A 16,720-nucleotide genomic window follows, 5' to 3' on the forward strand; every position below is an offset into this window, starting at 1 on the left:
TTGTGATTTGGCACCGGTCTCAACAGCTAGAAGCAAATTTACATTGTGTAGTGACACTCTGGTAGAGGTGATGCACAGTTGCGTATACGAATTCCATTTTGATTCGTGTGCTCTGCGAAGGAGGCAAAAATAAACAATTCCTCAGTTCTCATAAAAATGTAAATGCAGTTGTGTTCAAAAGCCGCCGGCTTTAATTTGCCAAAGTGCACCGTGAGATCGACATCCAGCCGCTTGTCCGCTGCTCCGACACAAAATCCAACCAGTTCTGGGAGGCTGTTGACTTGCTACCTCGCAGCCCAACTGAAGGAGTTCGAGATTAGCGCGTATTTTTCATGTATGTGTAGGTGCGATAATGTCAAAACTGTAAGCCAGCAGGCTCATCATTCTGTTATTAATCATGACGTCCTTCAGGACCCTTAAGCGCCTCTGTAGCAAACAACAAACACCTCGGCTCGTGTAAATCACAGCTGAATCTGGACAAAGCCTCCTCTAATGCAGACCTTGCAGAAAAAAGATGGGGCCAAGGGATGGTGCTTTATACTCACCATGACAATGCCTCCAGACTGCTCCACTGTGCACATGCTCATAATGGGCGCCATACCGATAGTGGTGCCCTGGAAGTAAACGCCGCTGCACAGTAACATAGAGGTAGAGAAGTGTGCTTTAGTCTTTTGCAGAACAGATGGTGTTTACACAGCCCTAATGTGCTTAAAGAGCCAGAGTTTCTTGTAATCTCTACTCACTGCATTTGTCTAATTCTCACCTTTTTGTTATTCTTATAAGGCTTTGACTATTGACTGAAAATAATTTTTTTTTTCCACTTTTCATGTTAGGGTTACCTTATGAGCTGAGCGTTGTCGTGAGGCTTCTGGGGCAGAAGCTTCACCTTCCTCCAGTCTAGGAACTCGTGTAAGGTGGTGAAGGGATCTTGAGTGATGGGACATTTATCGGAGTCACTCCACACCTCCAGACCCACCAAAGCCACCCTGATGTTGAGCGCCCTGTAAAACTGAGAAGGATGGCGCAAAACAAAGTCATATTTAAGTTTTCAATGTCCTAAACACAATAATTTGTGTTTGCCTTTAGTTACGTATTATGTAAATCATAAAACTACACTTCTTTCTTGTTCTTTTTTTTTTTTACACAATCAGAGTATGTCTTTTCCATTTCTATATCAGTGCTTCCCTAAAATAAATCCATCTGCCTACTGCGCGTTCTAGCAATAGATACGCGGCTCTGGCTCAGGTCGTAGGCAGCTGCTTTAACGAGAAATTAATATATCACGCCGTCCCTTCTCATTAATCTCTGCTGCCAACAAAATTTCTATTTAAAAAAAAGTGATTTATTCCTCACCCACAAAGGGGGGGAGAACATCTTTTACCTTGTCCACATAATTGGCTATCTCTGCAAGCCGCTGTTTGACTTTCTCCAAGTCTCTCCCCTGTTTCTGGAACTGAAAAAAAAAAAAAAAAAAGCCATGGGACAAATTTACATTTGCAAGAAGCCAGTGCTTTGTGATATCATAATGGAGGACATCATTTTATGATCTAAAAACTATGAAACACCACAGCGCGCACGCAAATGCAGGATTTCACATTAATGGCTGCTTTAAATATTCCAAGTTTGTTTTTTTTTTTTTTACTTTGTGTGTTAGGTATGTTATCAAGCTGTGACCATCTGGATCTAGAAAAATCCCCCAGCATTACAGAGACGAATGGCGTGACTGCAGGGAGCAGGTCTACTGGCAGACGTAACACAGCATTAAAGCTTTGGACGCAAAACTGGAGAAAAGTCCCACCGTCTGTTTCCACCCTGCCGTGGATCCACCTGCACTTCAAATCTGAGCAGCACGTTAAATCCCTAACATTTTTTTTTTTTTTTTTGCAATTCCCTTTCTTTCCATTCGAGTCAATGGCATTAGAAGAGAGATAAGAAGAGGAAACCACCACAATGAGCTCGACCTTGCTTACGGGGTACTCTTCTATATCCTTGTCCTGTTTCCTGTCTGCCCTGCTGAGGAACTGAAAACAGACGTTCCTGCTGGCAATAAGTAAAAAATCAAAAAAAATCTGCTGCCACAGAACCACAGTGGGTTGCTGCACACTCACCACATTTAGCAGCTTCCAGAGAGAGTCCTGCTCTGCATCTATAGCAGCTTACTGTGCTTCTTTATGTTTATAGTATGAGGGCATGCTGGGTTTTCAAAGCACTGCGGCTGAATGGTGTCAGGCAGAGAAGAGTGGCCACATTACCTCTCTGTTGTCTGCGACGATAATCAGCTCCACGTATTTGGTCGTCTTCTGAGCATGCCTTTTATGCTGAGGAAGAACAATGAAGGAGGAATGCTAAAAGTTAGAAAAGCACTGCAATTTGAAAGTTTGGCTTGTAGGCTACACCTTGGATTTCTCAAAGCCTGCAGCATCTGAAAAGCTGTTTCTGTGTGAATAATGGAAATCCAGTTTTTGCCTTTCTTGTCGTGAGAGGACTGATTTCTGGCTTCTGTCTGTAAGGGGAACATGAAGCTAGTTATTGGGGTGAGTCTACATAGGTGAATTGGAATAATTTTTAAAAAAATATACAGATTTGAGCAGCATATTTAATTTCAAAGGCCATAACATGCTTTATATTTTTTCCATTAAATTTTTATACAGAATTTGCATATAAAACATTCATGGAACAATAAATAGCTTCATTTTTTTTCTTCTTACTTTCCATAAATGTGAACTTGTTTATTTATAAAAAAAAAGAAAAAAAGCAAGGTCTTTAAATTTTAGTTTGAAAGAAACAAATTTATTCCCAAGCAGCTCAGAATACATTCCTGTTTTGATGACTCAGTTAGGTTTTGTGGCTGTAGACACATATTAGTGTAAAGACAAGGGCAAAAATGCTGCTGAATTAGGTAAAGCGCAAAATCTGTGAGACGGTTGGCGGTCCTCAGCATGTCTGACTTGTTCTGCATTTGCTGTAAATCCATTCATTTGCATTTGAGTACAAAACATGTAGAAGCCAGGCAGGAGTCCAAGCAATTAGTCTTAGGTTTAAATTGGACAGAAAGTGTTGTAAAGGTGTAATTTCTTTTTATCTAAATGAGACACTCCAGAGGAACTGGCTTGGATATTAGGCATGTGCTGTGCAATGTTTTGCATTATGTCCTACTTGTAATTCTAGGAACATTCTTTAACAAGTTCCTAACATTACAAGGAACTTCTTGAAGTTCTTGAAATCTCAATGGTTGCTTCCATTGAGACCTAAGCAACAGAGATCAGGTCCCTTAGAGTGAAATAGGACAAAGCCTTTGGAAAAAAGCATTCTTTGTGTAACTATACAAAACTGCTTAATTACATTGCATTAGGTAATTAAAAAATCAGTGATGAACTATTAGGGTAAGCGACAGGTAAGACTGGAAAAAATTGGAGTTAGGCAGCTTTAATCAAGGTTGACAGCAACTAGTTGAGATTAATTGCTTTGCTCTTGAAGAAAGTCCCCGTAAAGTTTTGTCTCTGAGGAAGAGTTCTGCTTCTGGGTAGCGTTTTTTTAATTGATGCCAAAAACAGTTTTAAACTGTATAAAGAAAAAAAAAAAAAAAAAAAAAGCTCAAATGCAAATGAAAAAGTCTTAAAGTTGAATTCCATATTTTCAGGCAGACCCAGTTCTGTTCCATGAACCCCTAACCTGAGATACTGTATAACTCTGGGTTCATTAAGTCCTGCCTCAAATGGAGTTTTTAATGTTTGGAAATACAAGCAGATGGATGCTGCACCTGCTCCATGCAAATTATCAGCCAAATGTTCTGCATGGGCCCTTGATTCTGGGCTCTTAACACGAATGAAATGAGTGTCAAATCCAAAGCTATCCCCACAGGAACCTTTCCAAATCCATGTGATAGCCAACACGCTCATCCTTGGTCAAATGCCTAATATCTCATCATAAGCTCAATAGTAGTTTTGTCAGGGATATTTGATGATGAAATACTACAAAAATAATGATTTAAGACCTCTGGTTTGCAATAAAAAAACACTGTGAACTCACCCTTGTGTGAAAGGACTGGAAAGGGCTTTTGATGTGGCTTTCAGGGGCAACAGAGGACAAATTAAAGCCATGGCCGCAGGCACCAGGGGTCACTTTGAGCTCTTCCACTCGGTAAATGAAGTGGGCCCCAGCGTCGTGGCCAGACACGGCCTCGATAATAAATGTCTTGTTTTCAAGTGCAATAAAGCCTCTGTAGAGAAAACATCCCAAGTAAGAAAACAAAACTTCAAAGCATGAGCACTTTCTCAAATGCTGGAATTGATTGAATGTGGCTGTCTCTAATGGAGCAACTGAGGCTGCTCTTTGTTTACAATCTCACTTTTCCTGAGGCTAAGAAAAAAAAAATAAAAATCTGAATTGTGTTTTTATTGAGCCATATGTTGCTGTGGTAAAAACTTATGACTTTGTAGATAAAAGCTCCACCATACACCCAAATCAACTGAGATGCAGTAAAACGTGGGATGCTACATATAAACTTTTCTTTTTTGCAAATGTAATTTACACTTTCAAGTTGACACGCAAAACGTTTCATGTCATGAGCGGCTCCTGTGTTGAGAAAAGCAAACAGTCTGTTTCAAAGTAATTCGAGGGGATGATAAAGCTGTGAATTTTACAACTCTGTAAATACTCCTTACAAAAGGACTGCAGAGTTTGGTTCATCATTAGCAACAGGCAGATGCAAATTACTGTGACAATGAGAGCAAATACGCCATAAACGCCTGAGTGACAAAAAACGTTTGTGTGACAATTTTACTCCGTAGTTCACCGACAACAGCCTTAAGGGAAGCTTAAGAATGATTGGCTGCCACGCTGAGAGACTTAAGTAACTCCAAACTCTGCAGCAGCACATAGGACTGAAAGGGCAGCTTTAAGTTGCATCTTGAATATAAAACGATTCAGGCATCGCTCACCGGAGTCCCAAGCAGGCACTGAGGGTTACATCAGAGTTGGGATGCTCCCGCACTTCGCCGTGGTAGTAGCAGTTGTTCTAAAAGAGATCAACAGACATAAAAATTTGGAGAGAAAACACTTTACACAAATCCCACTGGATATCATAAAGAGTGTCGAACTTTTCCACATTTATCAGACGAAACAAAATTATACATGATTTGAAATAGTAAGACCAGATTCTCCTACATAAGCTCATGTAGGGATCCATGAATGACATGAGTGTCAAATCCATTTCATTCTGTTATCTGGTCTTAGTTAATGCTGTGAATAAACGCGCCTGAATAGTTAGATGGCGTTTGTCTATCACAACAGTGATTTTAGAAACATGGTGTTTGCGTTTAAAGTTTGACAAAATGTGAAAGAGTACAAGTAATAACATGAGTTGCAGCTCATGTGGGAGAATCTGGACTTGTAAGTAGGATGAAAACCTATTGGAGGATTGAGACTATTGGGCAGTGGTAGATCTTCTAACAGGACATTGACACTGAGCTACAACAGAACAATCAAGATCCAACTAAGCTAATCCATTGCTACTCCATTGTAAAAACAATTTCAAATCATGTATAATTTTGTTTTGTCTCATAAATGTGAAAAAGTTTGACATGCTTTATGAAAGATCGACTCCCTTTTTGATTCACTTTTGAAAAAAATTAGAATGGCAGAAAAGGTGTTTGTCATTTCCTTTAGTGATGCGGTTGCCCCTGCTTGACTTCAAAAGAGGAAAAGACAAAATGACATGATGCTTATGCTGCCATACTCATTCCTCTCAATTAGCCTGTTCTCTGAAATTCTGTTCCTTTACTTCTCCTCACAATCAGGAACTCTGAAATTAATACAGCCAACACAGTTGAAGGGAGGAGCAGGAAAGCTGATATGGGTGTGAGGCGACAGTAATATGCTAATAGTTTATCCTGCATCTTTCCGTCAGTCATCTAGTGGAAGCAGAAGGGCTTCCCACATCAAAGAAACAATGTTTGCTTAACATGGAAAAAGAAATACGACTTAATGCCTCACCTGTAGTAAATAAATATCTTTGTTTTTTAACTTTGTAAAAATCCAGATTTGTTAGTCCTTGAGGTTAAACCTGACAACTTGTTCGAGAGGGACTAAGACCAAAGTCGACTTCTGCCATTTCAAACCAACCCCAGTGCTAAAAGCATTATACCACTTGATGTGAGTGTTGTTTTATGAACCAATAAATCAGACATGTTTGCACCGGGCACTTATTTACAGAATGGATGCTGGGGTTTTATGCAGGACTGTAACGTCAGTGCTCTTCCTTTATGAAACACGTACTAAAAACCAAAGGTGCTAAGCATTTCCAGTGGAAGGGGAACATAAAAGTAAAACAAAAAACATTTTTTGTTTACATTATCTAACTTTTCTATTAGGTAACTGTTGGTACCATTACCTCCGATCTCTGTTTACTGTGTAAATAAATGAGCTTGTATAATTAATGTCTAGAGAAAACACGACAGCAGTTCAAAGATTCATAAAACGGCGTTTTCATAAACAGAAAAGATTTTTGTTGTTTCAAGACAGTAGAAGTCCGCTTTAGTTTTGACCAACTAATCTGAATTTATTCTTAATGTGGACCAAGTAATTTACTAACAGCTTTTTAACTGAACTATCCCTGTAATTTCTGCCACCAAGTAAGATCTCCATTTTCCCCATCTAAGATACTGACCTTCAGAGGAAACACCCCTGTTTGAAAAGCTAAGTGGAGGTTAGTGATTCAGGTGCTGCTGTAATGACACCCATTAGTATAAAAGTATTACAGCCACAAAGGCTCTGCTCAGCTTGACCCAGATTAGCTCGGCTCTCCAAAAGAAGAAGAAGAAGAAGAAGAAAAAAAAACATCAGGCAGATTGTTTTTCAAGAGGTGCAAAAGGAAACTTGACCTCTAACCCCCCCATCCTGGCTCAACCTTTTTGAAGTCAAAGCAGGAGGTTTTTGGATAATTACAGTTTCTTCTTACATCGGACCAGTTCAGACTGAGGCTGAAAAATGTCCAAGCGGCGAGCAGGATGTGATGGGCAAACGAGTCCGACGCAGTATGAATCCCATCATTAGAGAAGTATTTCTAGGACGTTTGAAACACGCACCAACACTGTGCTGTTAGGAGAAGCTTGAAGAAATGAAGGCTGCAGTGGGACTGCTGCATTGTCTTTGAAGGCTTCTTCCTAGCTTTAAGAGGTGCAATATTTTCATTAGTTTATGTACATATTAGTTCCTTTTACTGATTTCTAAAATTAATATGTGACTGGTGTCTTTTGCTGAAAGGTTGCGTTTTATGAAGCCCATTCTATACAACACAGCATATCAGACGCTTGCATCATCCATCAGTTCAATATAAACTCGGCGAGAGAGAGACAGTATGTCTCTGTGTGGGGAAATGAAACTTTGTGTATGGCATTCACAGCTAAACTACAACTGCTGCTTCAAGCTGTGTGCGACCTGTTAAAATGTCCTCGCAGCTGTTCTCTCAAACGCTGTCATTTCAGTCCAACTGAGACACAAAGGGCCAACAGACAACATGTTGTTATAAAGCAGGACTTTTGAATGCCATAAATCACAGGTTTCTGTAATGCCAAAGAACTGTTTCTCCCCCGTCAAATGGTATTAATAAAAAACGATATGGAGCCAAGGAAGGTGAAATATCACCAGAGAACAATAGTCTGGCTCCATTATGGGAGCTGATTTCAATCAGCCAAGTACCTCAGTGAGTAAACTTGACAAGTACCATCAATTCAAAATGAAGAACCATCTTTTATTTATATTCAAGCCCCCCACCCAAAAAAAAAAACCCTCAGTCAAGCAGAGCAAAACAAGCGCTTTGTGCTAAAAGAGGATTTCATGGCAAATCCTGATGGCAATGCTGGCTGAAAAACAATGAGCATGAAACACAGATTATTGTCAAATAGGCCACACAATATCTACACCATGTCCAGGAGGATGGGGGCGTCCCATCACACATGTTAAGTCCAATTGAATTAAGAATGCAGAATTTTTAGTATGCTTTTATCTAAAATGATTTCTTTCCACCGCCCTTCACCACACACACACACACACGCACACACAAAAAGAAAGAAAACAAACAAAAAAAACATCTGTCTTTTAGAAGATTTTTAGACAATGTCTCTACTGAGCATTGCACCATGTCAACTTGATGTGACCACAAGCCCTGGAGTTTCAGCGTACCGTGAAGTTGTGAGTACCAGTGACTGCACTTCCATCCTCCCTGTAATGTGTCTCGGTGTAGTGGCTCGCAAAAAGACCCCTGAGAAGAGAAGGGAAAAGAAAGAGAACAAAAATAAGATGCTAAGAATAAAATGTTTACCAGAAATAACACATATATATACATATATATATATATATATATATATATATATATATATATATATATATATATATATATATATATATATATATATATAGGTGTGTGTGTTATTTTTTGTTCCAAAAATCATTTAGAAAAATGGGAAACATAAGTAAATCCCAATTACTCTTTCCATTGGCTTGCAAAGGGCAAACAGCTGGGAATGATACTATAAAATGACAACAGTCGTTTTATGGTATTTTGACTATGAAATGACTTAATTCTTGGATTTAAGGGACCAGGGACCTGACCCGAGTGCAAAGCCCCTCTCTCCTAGTGAGCACTGGAGCTGAGCACCTGCCCAACTGTGTCCCTGCAAGGATAAGCAGGCACAGACAATGGAAGAACCAACCCAAACCTGAAGGAAAAATGGTCACAAATTGTATTTGAGATGAACTTCCTTTTTTCCCTACCCAAGCAGACTCCAGAGCTATCTCAACCCTGCTCCTACTTGATCACTACTAAAGTAGTCGATGTAAAGCTTTATTTTCCTCACTTCCTTTTTGCTAAAAGCACAAGAAAACGCCAATTACAAAGTTCCCAATAGAAAGCTTTTCAACACCTTTGTAGGGTTGCGGTTTGTTACGTCTCCAAGCTACTGCTTTCAGACAATTTTTTTTTTTTTTGACTTCCTCCTTCTAACTGGATAAATTAAAGTGTAAATCAATATAATGTAAAAGAAAGTCAAATTAAAGACAGTACTTAATGGTGCGACTCTTCAGCTTAATCTTAGCAGCCTTGTGCTTTTGTTTGCCACATTTTTGAATTTTAGTCATGCAAATTAATATCACCACGATGACCTAAAAACCCGGACACAAATGCAAAGTTGTGAACATAATAAGATACGACCTTTAAGTGTGCTTAATTTTCAGCATATTTCTTATGTGTTCTTGATTCCTCTGGCCTTCAGAGAGAGTCAAATTTTCACTTTAGCAGTAATCTTGTGCATGTGCTTGTCTGTGGACAAACTATAAAACCATGTTTATGTATTTTCTCCCTCCTCGGGGCATGAACAGATGGACACAGAGAGCCCCACCCCGAGCGCTGGCACCGGGGCGGGAGGAACACCCATAGTTTGCAGCTGCATAATCACAGTGACATCAGGCATGATGATTTCCGGATGTGTGCGTTGCTGACAAAATACACAGGAGAGGTGAAAAAAATTAAACAACGAAAGATGGACAGCCAAAACTAGACTGTAGGGGTTTCCAAGGGAAATTATGCAGTCCGTTGTAGTTTGTTGAGAGCTAAGCAGAACTCACAGACAGAAGAGGAGATGGAGAGGATTTAGGAGCTGGTATGCAGAGGGAATCACAGATATCCCTCAAAGCTGCTTCATCCAAAACAGCTTCAGTGTCCCAAAAAAAAAAAAACAGCATTAGATGAAGCTAGATTATTCCAACAAATCACTTTTTTTTTTAGACTTCTGGACCGGTTAATATCTTTGCTGCATATTTAAAGCTCTATTTTAAATGTCATGTTTGGAATAGGACCAGTCACTTGCGGTCCAAGCATTAACACATTTTACTTTATTAAATACTTACTGTGACCTTAATGGGCTTAATCGTCTCATTAGCAACCCCTACACCAAATCTGATAACACTAACAGTCAGTAATCACTTTGACGAGCACTGTATATGTCTCATTAAAAATGCATCGACACGTCTGAGCTTAAGCATGGGTTTGAAAAGACCAACGTCTAAAAATAATCCAGCTGAAAATAGACAAAAACAGAGCTTTGACAACAATTACTCATAGATATTTAACCTAAAAAAGGGAAAATCAGAAAACCTCTATTAGTAGTAAAGACGGGATTTGTGTCACTTTGGTTAATTCCAAGCAAATGCTCATGTTGGGAAAGCCAGATTAGGGCAGCACGATCGGTCGTGACAGACTACAGGCCGGAGAGGCATGGCAGGATTTATACGATGGAATCTCCCTGTAATCAACCCCTTGGCAAGGGTACACAGAGTTTATTGGGGCCACGGATGTCTATGGTGGGTTTGTAAAGACTTTCCTCTGGCCTCTCTGCTTGTACTTCAGCTCTGCGGTGTGGAACCGTGTTTTATGTCGCTGGGGATCAGATGTTTATGGTTCCCATTTGCTCTAATGTCGCCCCTATCCAACACTTCTGTAGACATTATTCAATCGGAGTTGCTGGACCAGTGCAAACCTTTTAAATGGGACATGGTATTCGTTGCAGTTCAGCATGTGTTGGAAAAAGAGGAAATAAGCAAAAATAACAAATCCAGAGTCATCCACACTTTAAATCAGTAATGCTTTCTTTAAGACGCTTTAAGGAACACACTCTCAGTTTCTGATTACTGTAAGGGCAACTACCTGCCTGCATATCCGTCTTTGTCAGGATAAACATGCAGCCAATCAATTCTAATTTAGACTGAAGACACATTATGAATAAAGGCCTGAAAATTACCCAATTTCTCAGCAGAAAACTGGCATACTTTTCATTTTCTTTGAACATTTTCTTTAAGAGGCAGGAGATGGAATTCATGAATAGCATTAAAATCTTCACGGCTTGATGGATTTGCAAAGCTTTTGCTTCTTGTTTATTTGTGTCAACATCACTCTATATTTTCTTATTGTGTGAACTATATAGTAACTTAATCTCAGTTATTCGAGTTTTACAGCAAAGTATTGTCCTACTCTAGCCATGGCAAGTTTTGTGGCAAGCTTTTCAAGTAAATTACTCAGGAGCGAAGCTCACACTGAACATCTTTGAGTACACTTATTTGTTGGAAAAAAAAACAAAGATATGCTATTTAATTTTCTTATTTTTTAATAAAATTATGAATGGATATCTGTAATTCTGTTGTTGAAACTTTGTACAACACCACGCTGCCAATAGGACAGAACTTATTCTTCTTTAATAAGATTTCACAAGGTTAAAGCAAACAGAGAGGGATGTTTGACCATTCGATTTTGCATAATCTCTCCATCCTCCTCTCTCTTTAGCCACCCACAGGTTTTTAATAGGATTTTAGTCTGGAGACTGCAGTGAGTCATATAAGAAGAAGGTTGACTTAGTTTCTGGAAAAAATGCTTCATTGCTCAACTGGTCATGTGTTTCGGATTTAGTCATTATCCTGCTGAATGACCAAATGACGAGTTTATGACTGTTTTTGTTTAAAACTCACCATTTAAATCTGGTATTTCAAAGAGTCCACAAAGCAGTGTGGAAAGCAGGCCACGTCAACAAACTTTCTTTGATTATATCTGTGACAGCAGGCTTTTTTTTTGTTTTTGTTTTTTTCTGACATACCTGTAGAAAAGTTGCCTGGTCTGATGTTAGTCTAGTGCAAGGATCCTCAAGTCTGAGGAGCTGCAACGTTTAGATGTGCACCCGGCCCAAAACACCTGAATCAAATGACTGAATCACCTAAGTGCAGCCAAGTCTTCCTAATGGCATAATTATTTGACTCGGGTGTGAAGAACACACATGGTTGGAGGTACAAATTGTGTTTTTGCCAACTGAATGAATGCATTCAAATTAAATGCTGCTTTTTTTCCAGACAGTGAAATAATTCTACTTTAAATTAAACGCACATTTCTTGAAGTTGATTTTCACATCTTTACCAAAGGACCAAGTGAATTGCATTCTCATTTCAACACAGGAAGTCCTATCTTTATTACCATCTCTTCTCTTCAATAGCTACAGCAAATTTTCCAAATTGACACAAGGAAGCGAATGTTGGCCCACATTTCTCATTAAGCGATTCACCTAATCAAGGTTAAGTTCTAACTTAAATTTGAAGCCTTCAAAGAACTGTTTTTACATTAAGGAGTAGTTTGCACATGCAGAGCAGGGTCACCAGATCAGGGTTAATTTTACATTCTCTATGTCTTTTTTTGGTTTTGCTTTCATTATGGTAGTTCTTGGAGTTTTTGCTTTTTTTTAATAATGTAGAATATTCATCTTTCAAAGTCTTTTAGTAAAAAAGATCACTCATTGGTGTTGTTTTTAAAAGAAAAGTGAAAACCGAGGTAAGTTGTTTCTCTTTTTGCCACAGACTCACCACAAGATGGAACAGCACAGCCTTCAACATTTTGTTAAAGTAATGGATGAAATACTTTTCATTAGGTAAAAGAGCTGAGGATTAAAAAAAAATAAAAAATCATCACCCTATAGACGCATATATCAAGACGCTCTATAAAATATTCAGAGTTTTTGCTTACTGGCAATTAATGACTCTTTTTGGATGATGACATCCATACTGATTAACCGTTATGGTTTAATTTAAAAGCTCAGCAGTTTTTTTTTTTTGTTGTTTTCTTTTTTTGTTTTTTTTGCTTGTTTTGGTTTTTGCTGCCAACCTCAATGTGCTGCTTCTCCTTAGGAAGCAAGTTTGAACCATGCTGGAAAACTAACTCAAGGTCCATTGACAAAGCAACACTACATGCCCACTTTTCATGCTTTGTTTTCATGTTTTCCACGGGCTGTCTACTGCATTCCTGCAAAACGAATGAAGACACATTTGACTAGATAAATGCATTTCCTTACATCTAAACATCTTAAAACCTTTAAAGAATCGGCCGCTCATCTGGATTTCACATGAACGCCTTCATTATTTCTCTGATTAATGCTCTATTTTCTAGGCCTTTATGTTTGGGTGAAGACCCATCTCTTAGCAGGTTTGCAAACTCTTGGCAGTTTTAGATTATGGATTGAACAGTTTTCTGTAAGATGGAAGCTTAGAAGATTGATTGATTGATTGATTGGTTGATTGGTTGCAAATCCACGCCACACTTAAGTTTTTAACACGCTATATCACATTCCCCCCATTAGATAAATATGTAATACTTTGTTGTGGTCATATCCTGATAAAATACAATGAGGTTTGTAGTTGCACTGTGATAAATGTTTATAATACTCTCATGATATTTGCACTTTGTTTCAGTGCCTTGTTTGGTTCATAAACAAATTATAAAATCTGCAGGCGAGTCATTTCTCATGCATAAAGAATTTGAATCATTCCATACAAAAATACCCCAACATTTATATAATAGTCTCTATTTATCAATAGGACTCATTGCCTCTGAATGTGCACATTGTTCATTAAGCATGATCTCACGTCTAATTAACAATGCACCATTAGTGGCCCAGGTTAATTGTGATAAATGGCAGGCTCATTAGGAGCTTCCTTCGGGAGGCAGCAAATGCAGTTATTTGCCTTAAAAATAATCTCCCATTTCTTTCATTCCACATCTCACAAATAGCTCCTCAGAGCTCATTTAACGTGTCTGGAAATTAATTTACCACATAAACTATTGATTGTGGCTAGTAAACAGATGATGCTTATGTCGTCTCTTTATACATTTAAGTATTATTAAATATTTGGAGGCATATAAATCATCCACACCCTCTGCGTGGTGAAATTCATAAAGTAAAAGCAGATGTTGCAAAACCGCTATTAATACTAGTAATGCTAAAGTTCACACTATACAGCATCAGGATAGCAGAAAAAAAAAAAAAAACAACTCATTAAAGCGGAGCAGAGAGAGTCCTCCTTCCCATCTCTTTTGCATAAAACAAACTGACAGATCTGACTTGCTGCTATATCCAAAATTATGGCAGCAGTAACTGAACAAAACACATGCTTTTATGAGTCCAATTTGAAGAACACATTGAATCTTGTAGACACTGATTTGCTACAATAGCATTATCATTGAAGCTTGCTTGCTCAAACAGATCAGTGTGCCTCTCATCATATCTCTCTCTCTCTCTCTTTCTCCCTAGCATTCAGACTGTACAATGTTCAGTGCACATATAAAGTGCAGAGGCATATTTACATATCTGTAGAGCTGCACCCCATGTAATTCACCATTACATGAATCTCTTTGAGCATGAAACCATTTGAGAGGAATGTGACTCCTCTCTGCTTCCTTTGAAGACTGTTAACTTCAGCAATTTCATTTAAGCTCCTCTTTCCCCCCACAAGCCTAACCCAGAGCCTTCCTATATATCTGCTACTTATGTTAGCATATGTCATTTTAAAATAAGTCTTCCCAAGTCCAAGGGAGTGCGATCAAGAGGAGAGGAGTATCTGAAGAGGTGTGGCTGAAAAAGTATAATTCTATTTCCGCATACAGCTGCAAATTGATTTACATACAGCTCAGTGTCCTCTCAGCTTATCCTCAACTGTGGTGGGTACACCAGCATGTGTAAAGCTGGCCAAACCACAGCAAAGCGAAAAGAGACAAGGACGAAGACCAAAAGAGCAGAGGAACTGAGACAGAAAAAGAAAAGAAAAGAAAACCATAGACATATGGTAGCGCTCTACTGTCAATGTTCAGCCTTTCTGTTTCTTTAATTACATGTAAGCAAGAGGAAAATCCGATTCTGGGATGCAAAACTTCCAATTAGATTTGCTCATACAAATTGAGAAAAAAAAAAAAAAAAAAAGAAAATCCAACATTGCTTTTATGAGACCGTTGAGGTTCAGAAAATCTGGATGCAGTTCATGGAATAAATGCAGAGTCATCTGCTCAGAGTCATACCCCCACCTTCACACAGAACCACACTACATACACTAAACACTCAACACCCACACCAACCATTGGAACAAGAAGAAACACCCACCATTCTACAAAAGCTGTAACTTTATACTATGTGAAAAATATATACACACTCACACACCCACGCATGCCCACACACACCTATATATACAACTCTGGAAAAAATTACGAGACCACTGAAAATGATCAGTTTCTTTGATTTTACTTTTTATAGAGATATGTTTGAGTAAAATGAACATTGTGCTTTTGTTCTATGAACTACTGACAACATGTCTCCGAAATTCCAAGCAACAATTTAGTATTTATTTGCAGAAAATGAGAAAAGACAAAAAAAGATCCAGTGCTTCCAGACCTAAAATAATGAAAAGAAAACAAGTTCATATTAATTTAAAAGCAACAATACTAATGTTTTAACTCAGGAAGAGTTCAGAAATCAATATTTGGCGGCTCCAGCCTTGTACGACCTTTAACGTTTTGGCTTATTTGTCTGCGTACATCACACTGATGTGAAAGCGTGTGTGTTATGTACTCAGAACAACAGGAGTTGCTAAGCAAGTTGCTAAGTTGTTACGTTGCAGCACAATGCAAGAGAACTTGCCTGTGGTGCAACTGACCTAACTGTTTTCATCCTAATAGGAACCTTTAAGGCATGCCACCCTGGGCATAGAGCCACACTGCTTATAATCAAAAACCCTGCCAGTGCATCGATCAATGCAAATCTGTCAAATATATGTTAATTTCTGCAAAAAGCATCGACCAAATTAGCTGACCAGCTGACTGACCAAACAAGCATCCTGGCTGCCACTAGCAAGGCTGAAAAGTCACATTAATGAGAGCAGAAGAAAACTCATTAGAAACCCTCCAGCAAGCAGCAGATGAATATCAAACAAGCAAGCTGCTGAGGGAAGCTTATTTAAATACTAACCAAAGCAAAGTTACTGTAGCCCCATAATGAGTTGGGATCTCTTATTGCTAAGCTGAAAGTCACTGAGAAAGTATGTCATTCAGTTTTAAATCCTTCAGCAGCAACTTCACAAAGGTCCAGATTATGATGCTTGTCCTGAAATAACACTTGGATACCAGGAAAATCCAAAAAGATTAAACCCAGAGGGATGTCTATTAAATTTGCTTCAAGATATATAATAAAATAGAAGGGCACCGCAGATATTAATGTGCTAGTGACTCTGTTTCAGCCTGATTATGTTAAATTCAGATGATCAGCAGCAGAGCTCTAACCTGACCTCATTCTACTGATGCTCATATGCAAATAAAAACTTCCCTTTTGCCTTTTTAGTCTCTAGGAAGAAACAAGCTTGTTCACAAACTTTGTCTGTGTGTGTAGGCTCAGGCTTGTGACCTTTATACGTGACGCTTTGCTCTCACACACAAATCAATTAGTGATCACATTGATACAGAAATCCACACAGGAAGAAAGGAAGTCCTCTTCTCTAAAAAAAAAAAGGAAAGTAAAGAAAAAAAAAAACAGAGATGAGTGATAAGTCATGGCACCATGAATACAAGTGCCATCTATCCAAAAATAACAACATCCCAAAGAACAAAACTGTATTTGATAATAAGCTGCAGACATTTTCCTGCATCAAGCTGCATCACTGAACATACAATGTTTTTCTTAAATGCTTGACTTGTTGCCGCAGAAAATGAAACTCTAGGTGGCTGTCACTTTTGACCGGTGGAGGCTCAATATTGGATGGAGAGGTATGACAATGAAATCAAGGTTGAAGTGTCTTAAATTATGTGTTTCAGGCCATGTGCACACCAACACCATTACATGGCAACTAGCTGCCTTTTGTACCCCTGTGTGGTTTA

The 16,720-nt window shown here is 38.6% G+C and overlaps 1 protein-coding gene across 3 annotated transcripts in view; it reads right to left on the reverse strand.

Annotated features, from left to right (window-relative positions):
- adam12b (ADAM metallopeptidase domain 12b) overlaps positions 1-16,720 on the reverse strand; it is an 88,636-nt gene that overhangs the window by 40,347 nt on the left and 31,569 nt on the right. For all 3 annotated transcript variants that reach the window (XM_044136770.1, XM_044136769.1, XM_044136767.1), the window contains exons 4-10: positions 8,182-8,260; positions 4,941-5,017; positions 4,030-4,219; positions 2,253-2,318; positions 1,382-1,453; positions 840-1,009; positions 546-630 (exon numbers count right to left, since the gene is read on the reverse strand). In XM_044136770.1, the coding sequence (XP_043992705.1) occupies positions 546-630; positions 840-1,009; positions 1,382-1,453; positions 2,253-2,318; positions 4,030-4,219; positions 4,941-5,017; positions 8,182-8,260 (739 nt within the window). The remainder of the gene's footprint in view (positions 1-545; positions 631-839; positions 1,010-1,381; positions 1,454-2,252; positions 2,319-4,029; positions 4,220-4,940; positions 5,018-8,181; positions 8,261-16,720) is intronic.

This window comes from Gambusia affinis, linkage group LG13, assembly GCF_019740435.1.
Source record: "Gambusia affinis linkage group LG13, SWU_Gaff_1.0, whole genome shotgun sequence".
NCBI classification, from domain to species: Eukaryota; Metazoa; Chordata; class Actinopteri; order Cyprinodontiformes; family Poeciliidae; genus Gambusia; species Gambusia affinis.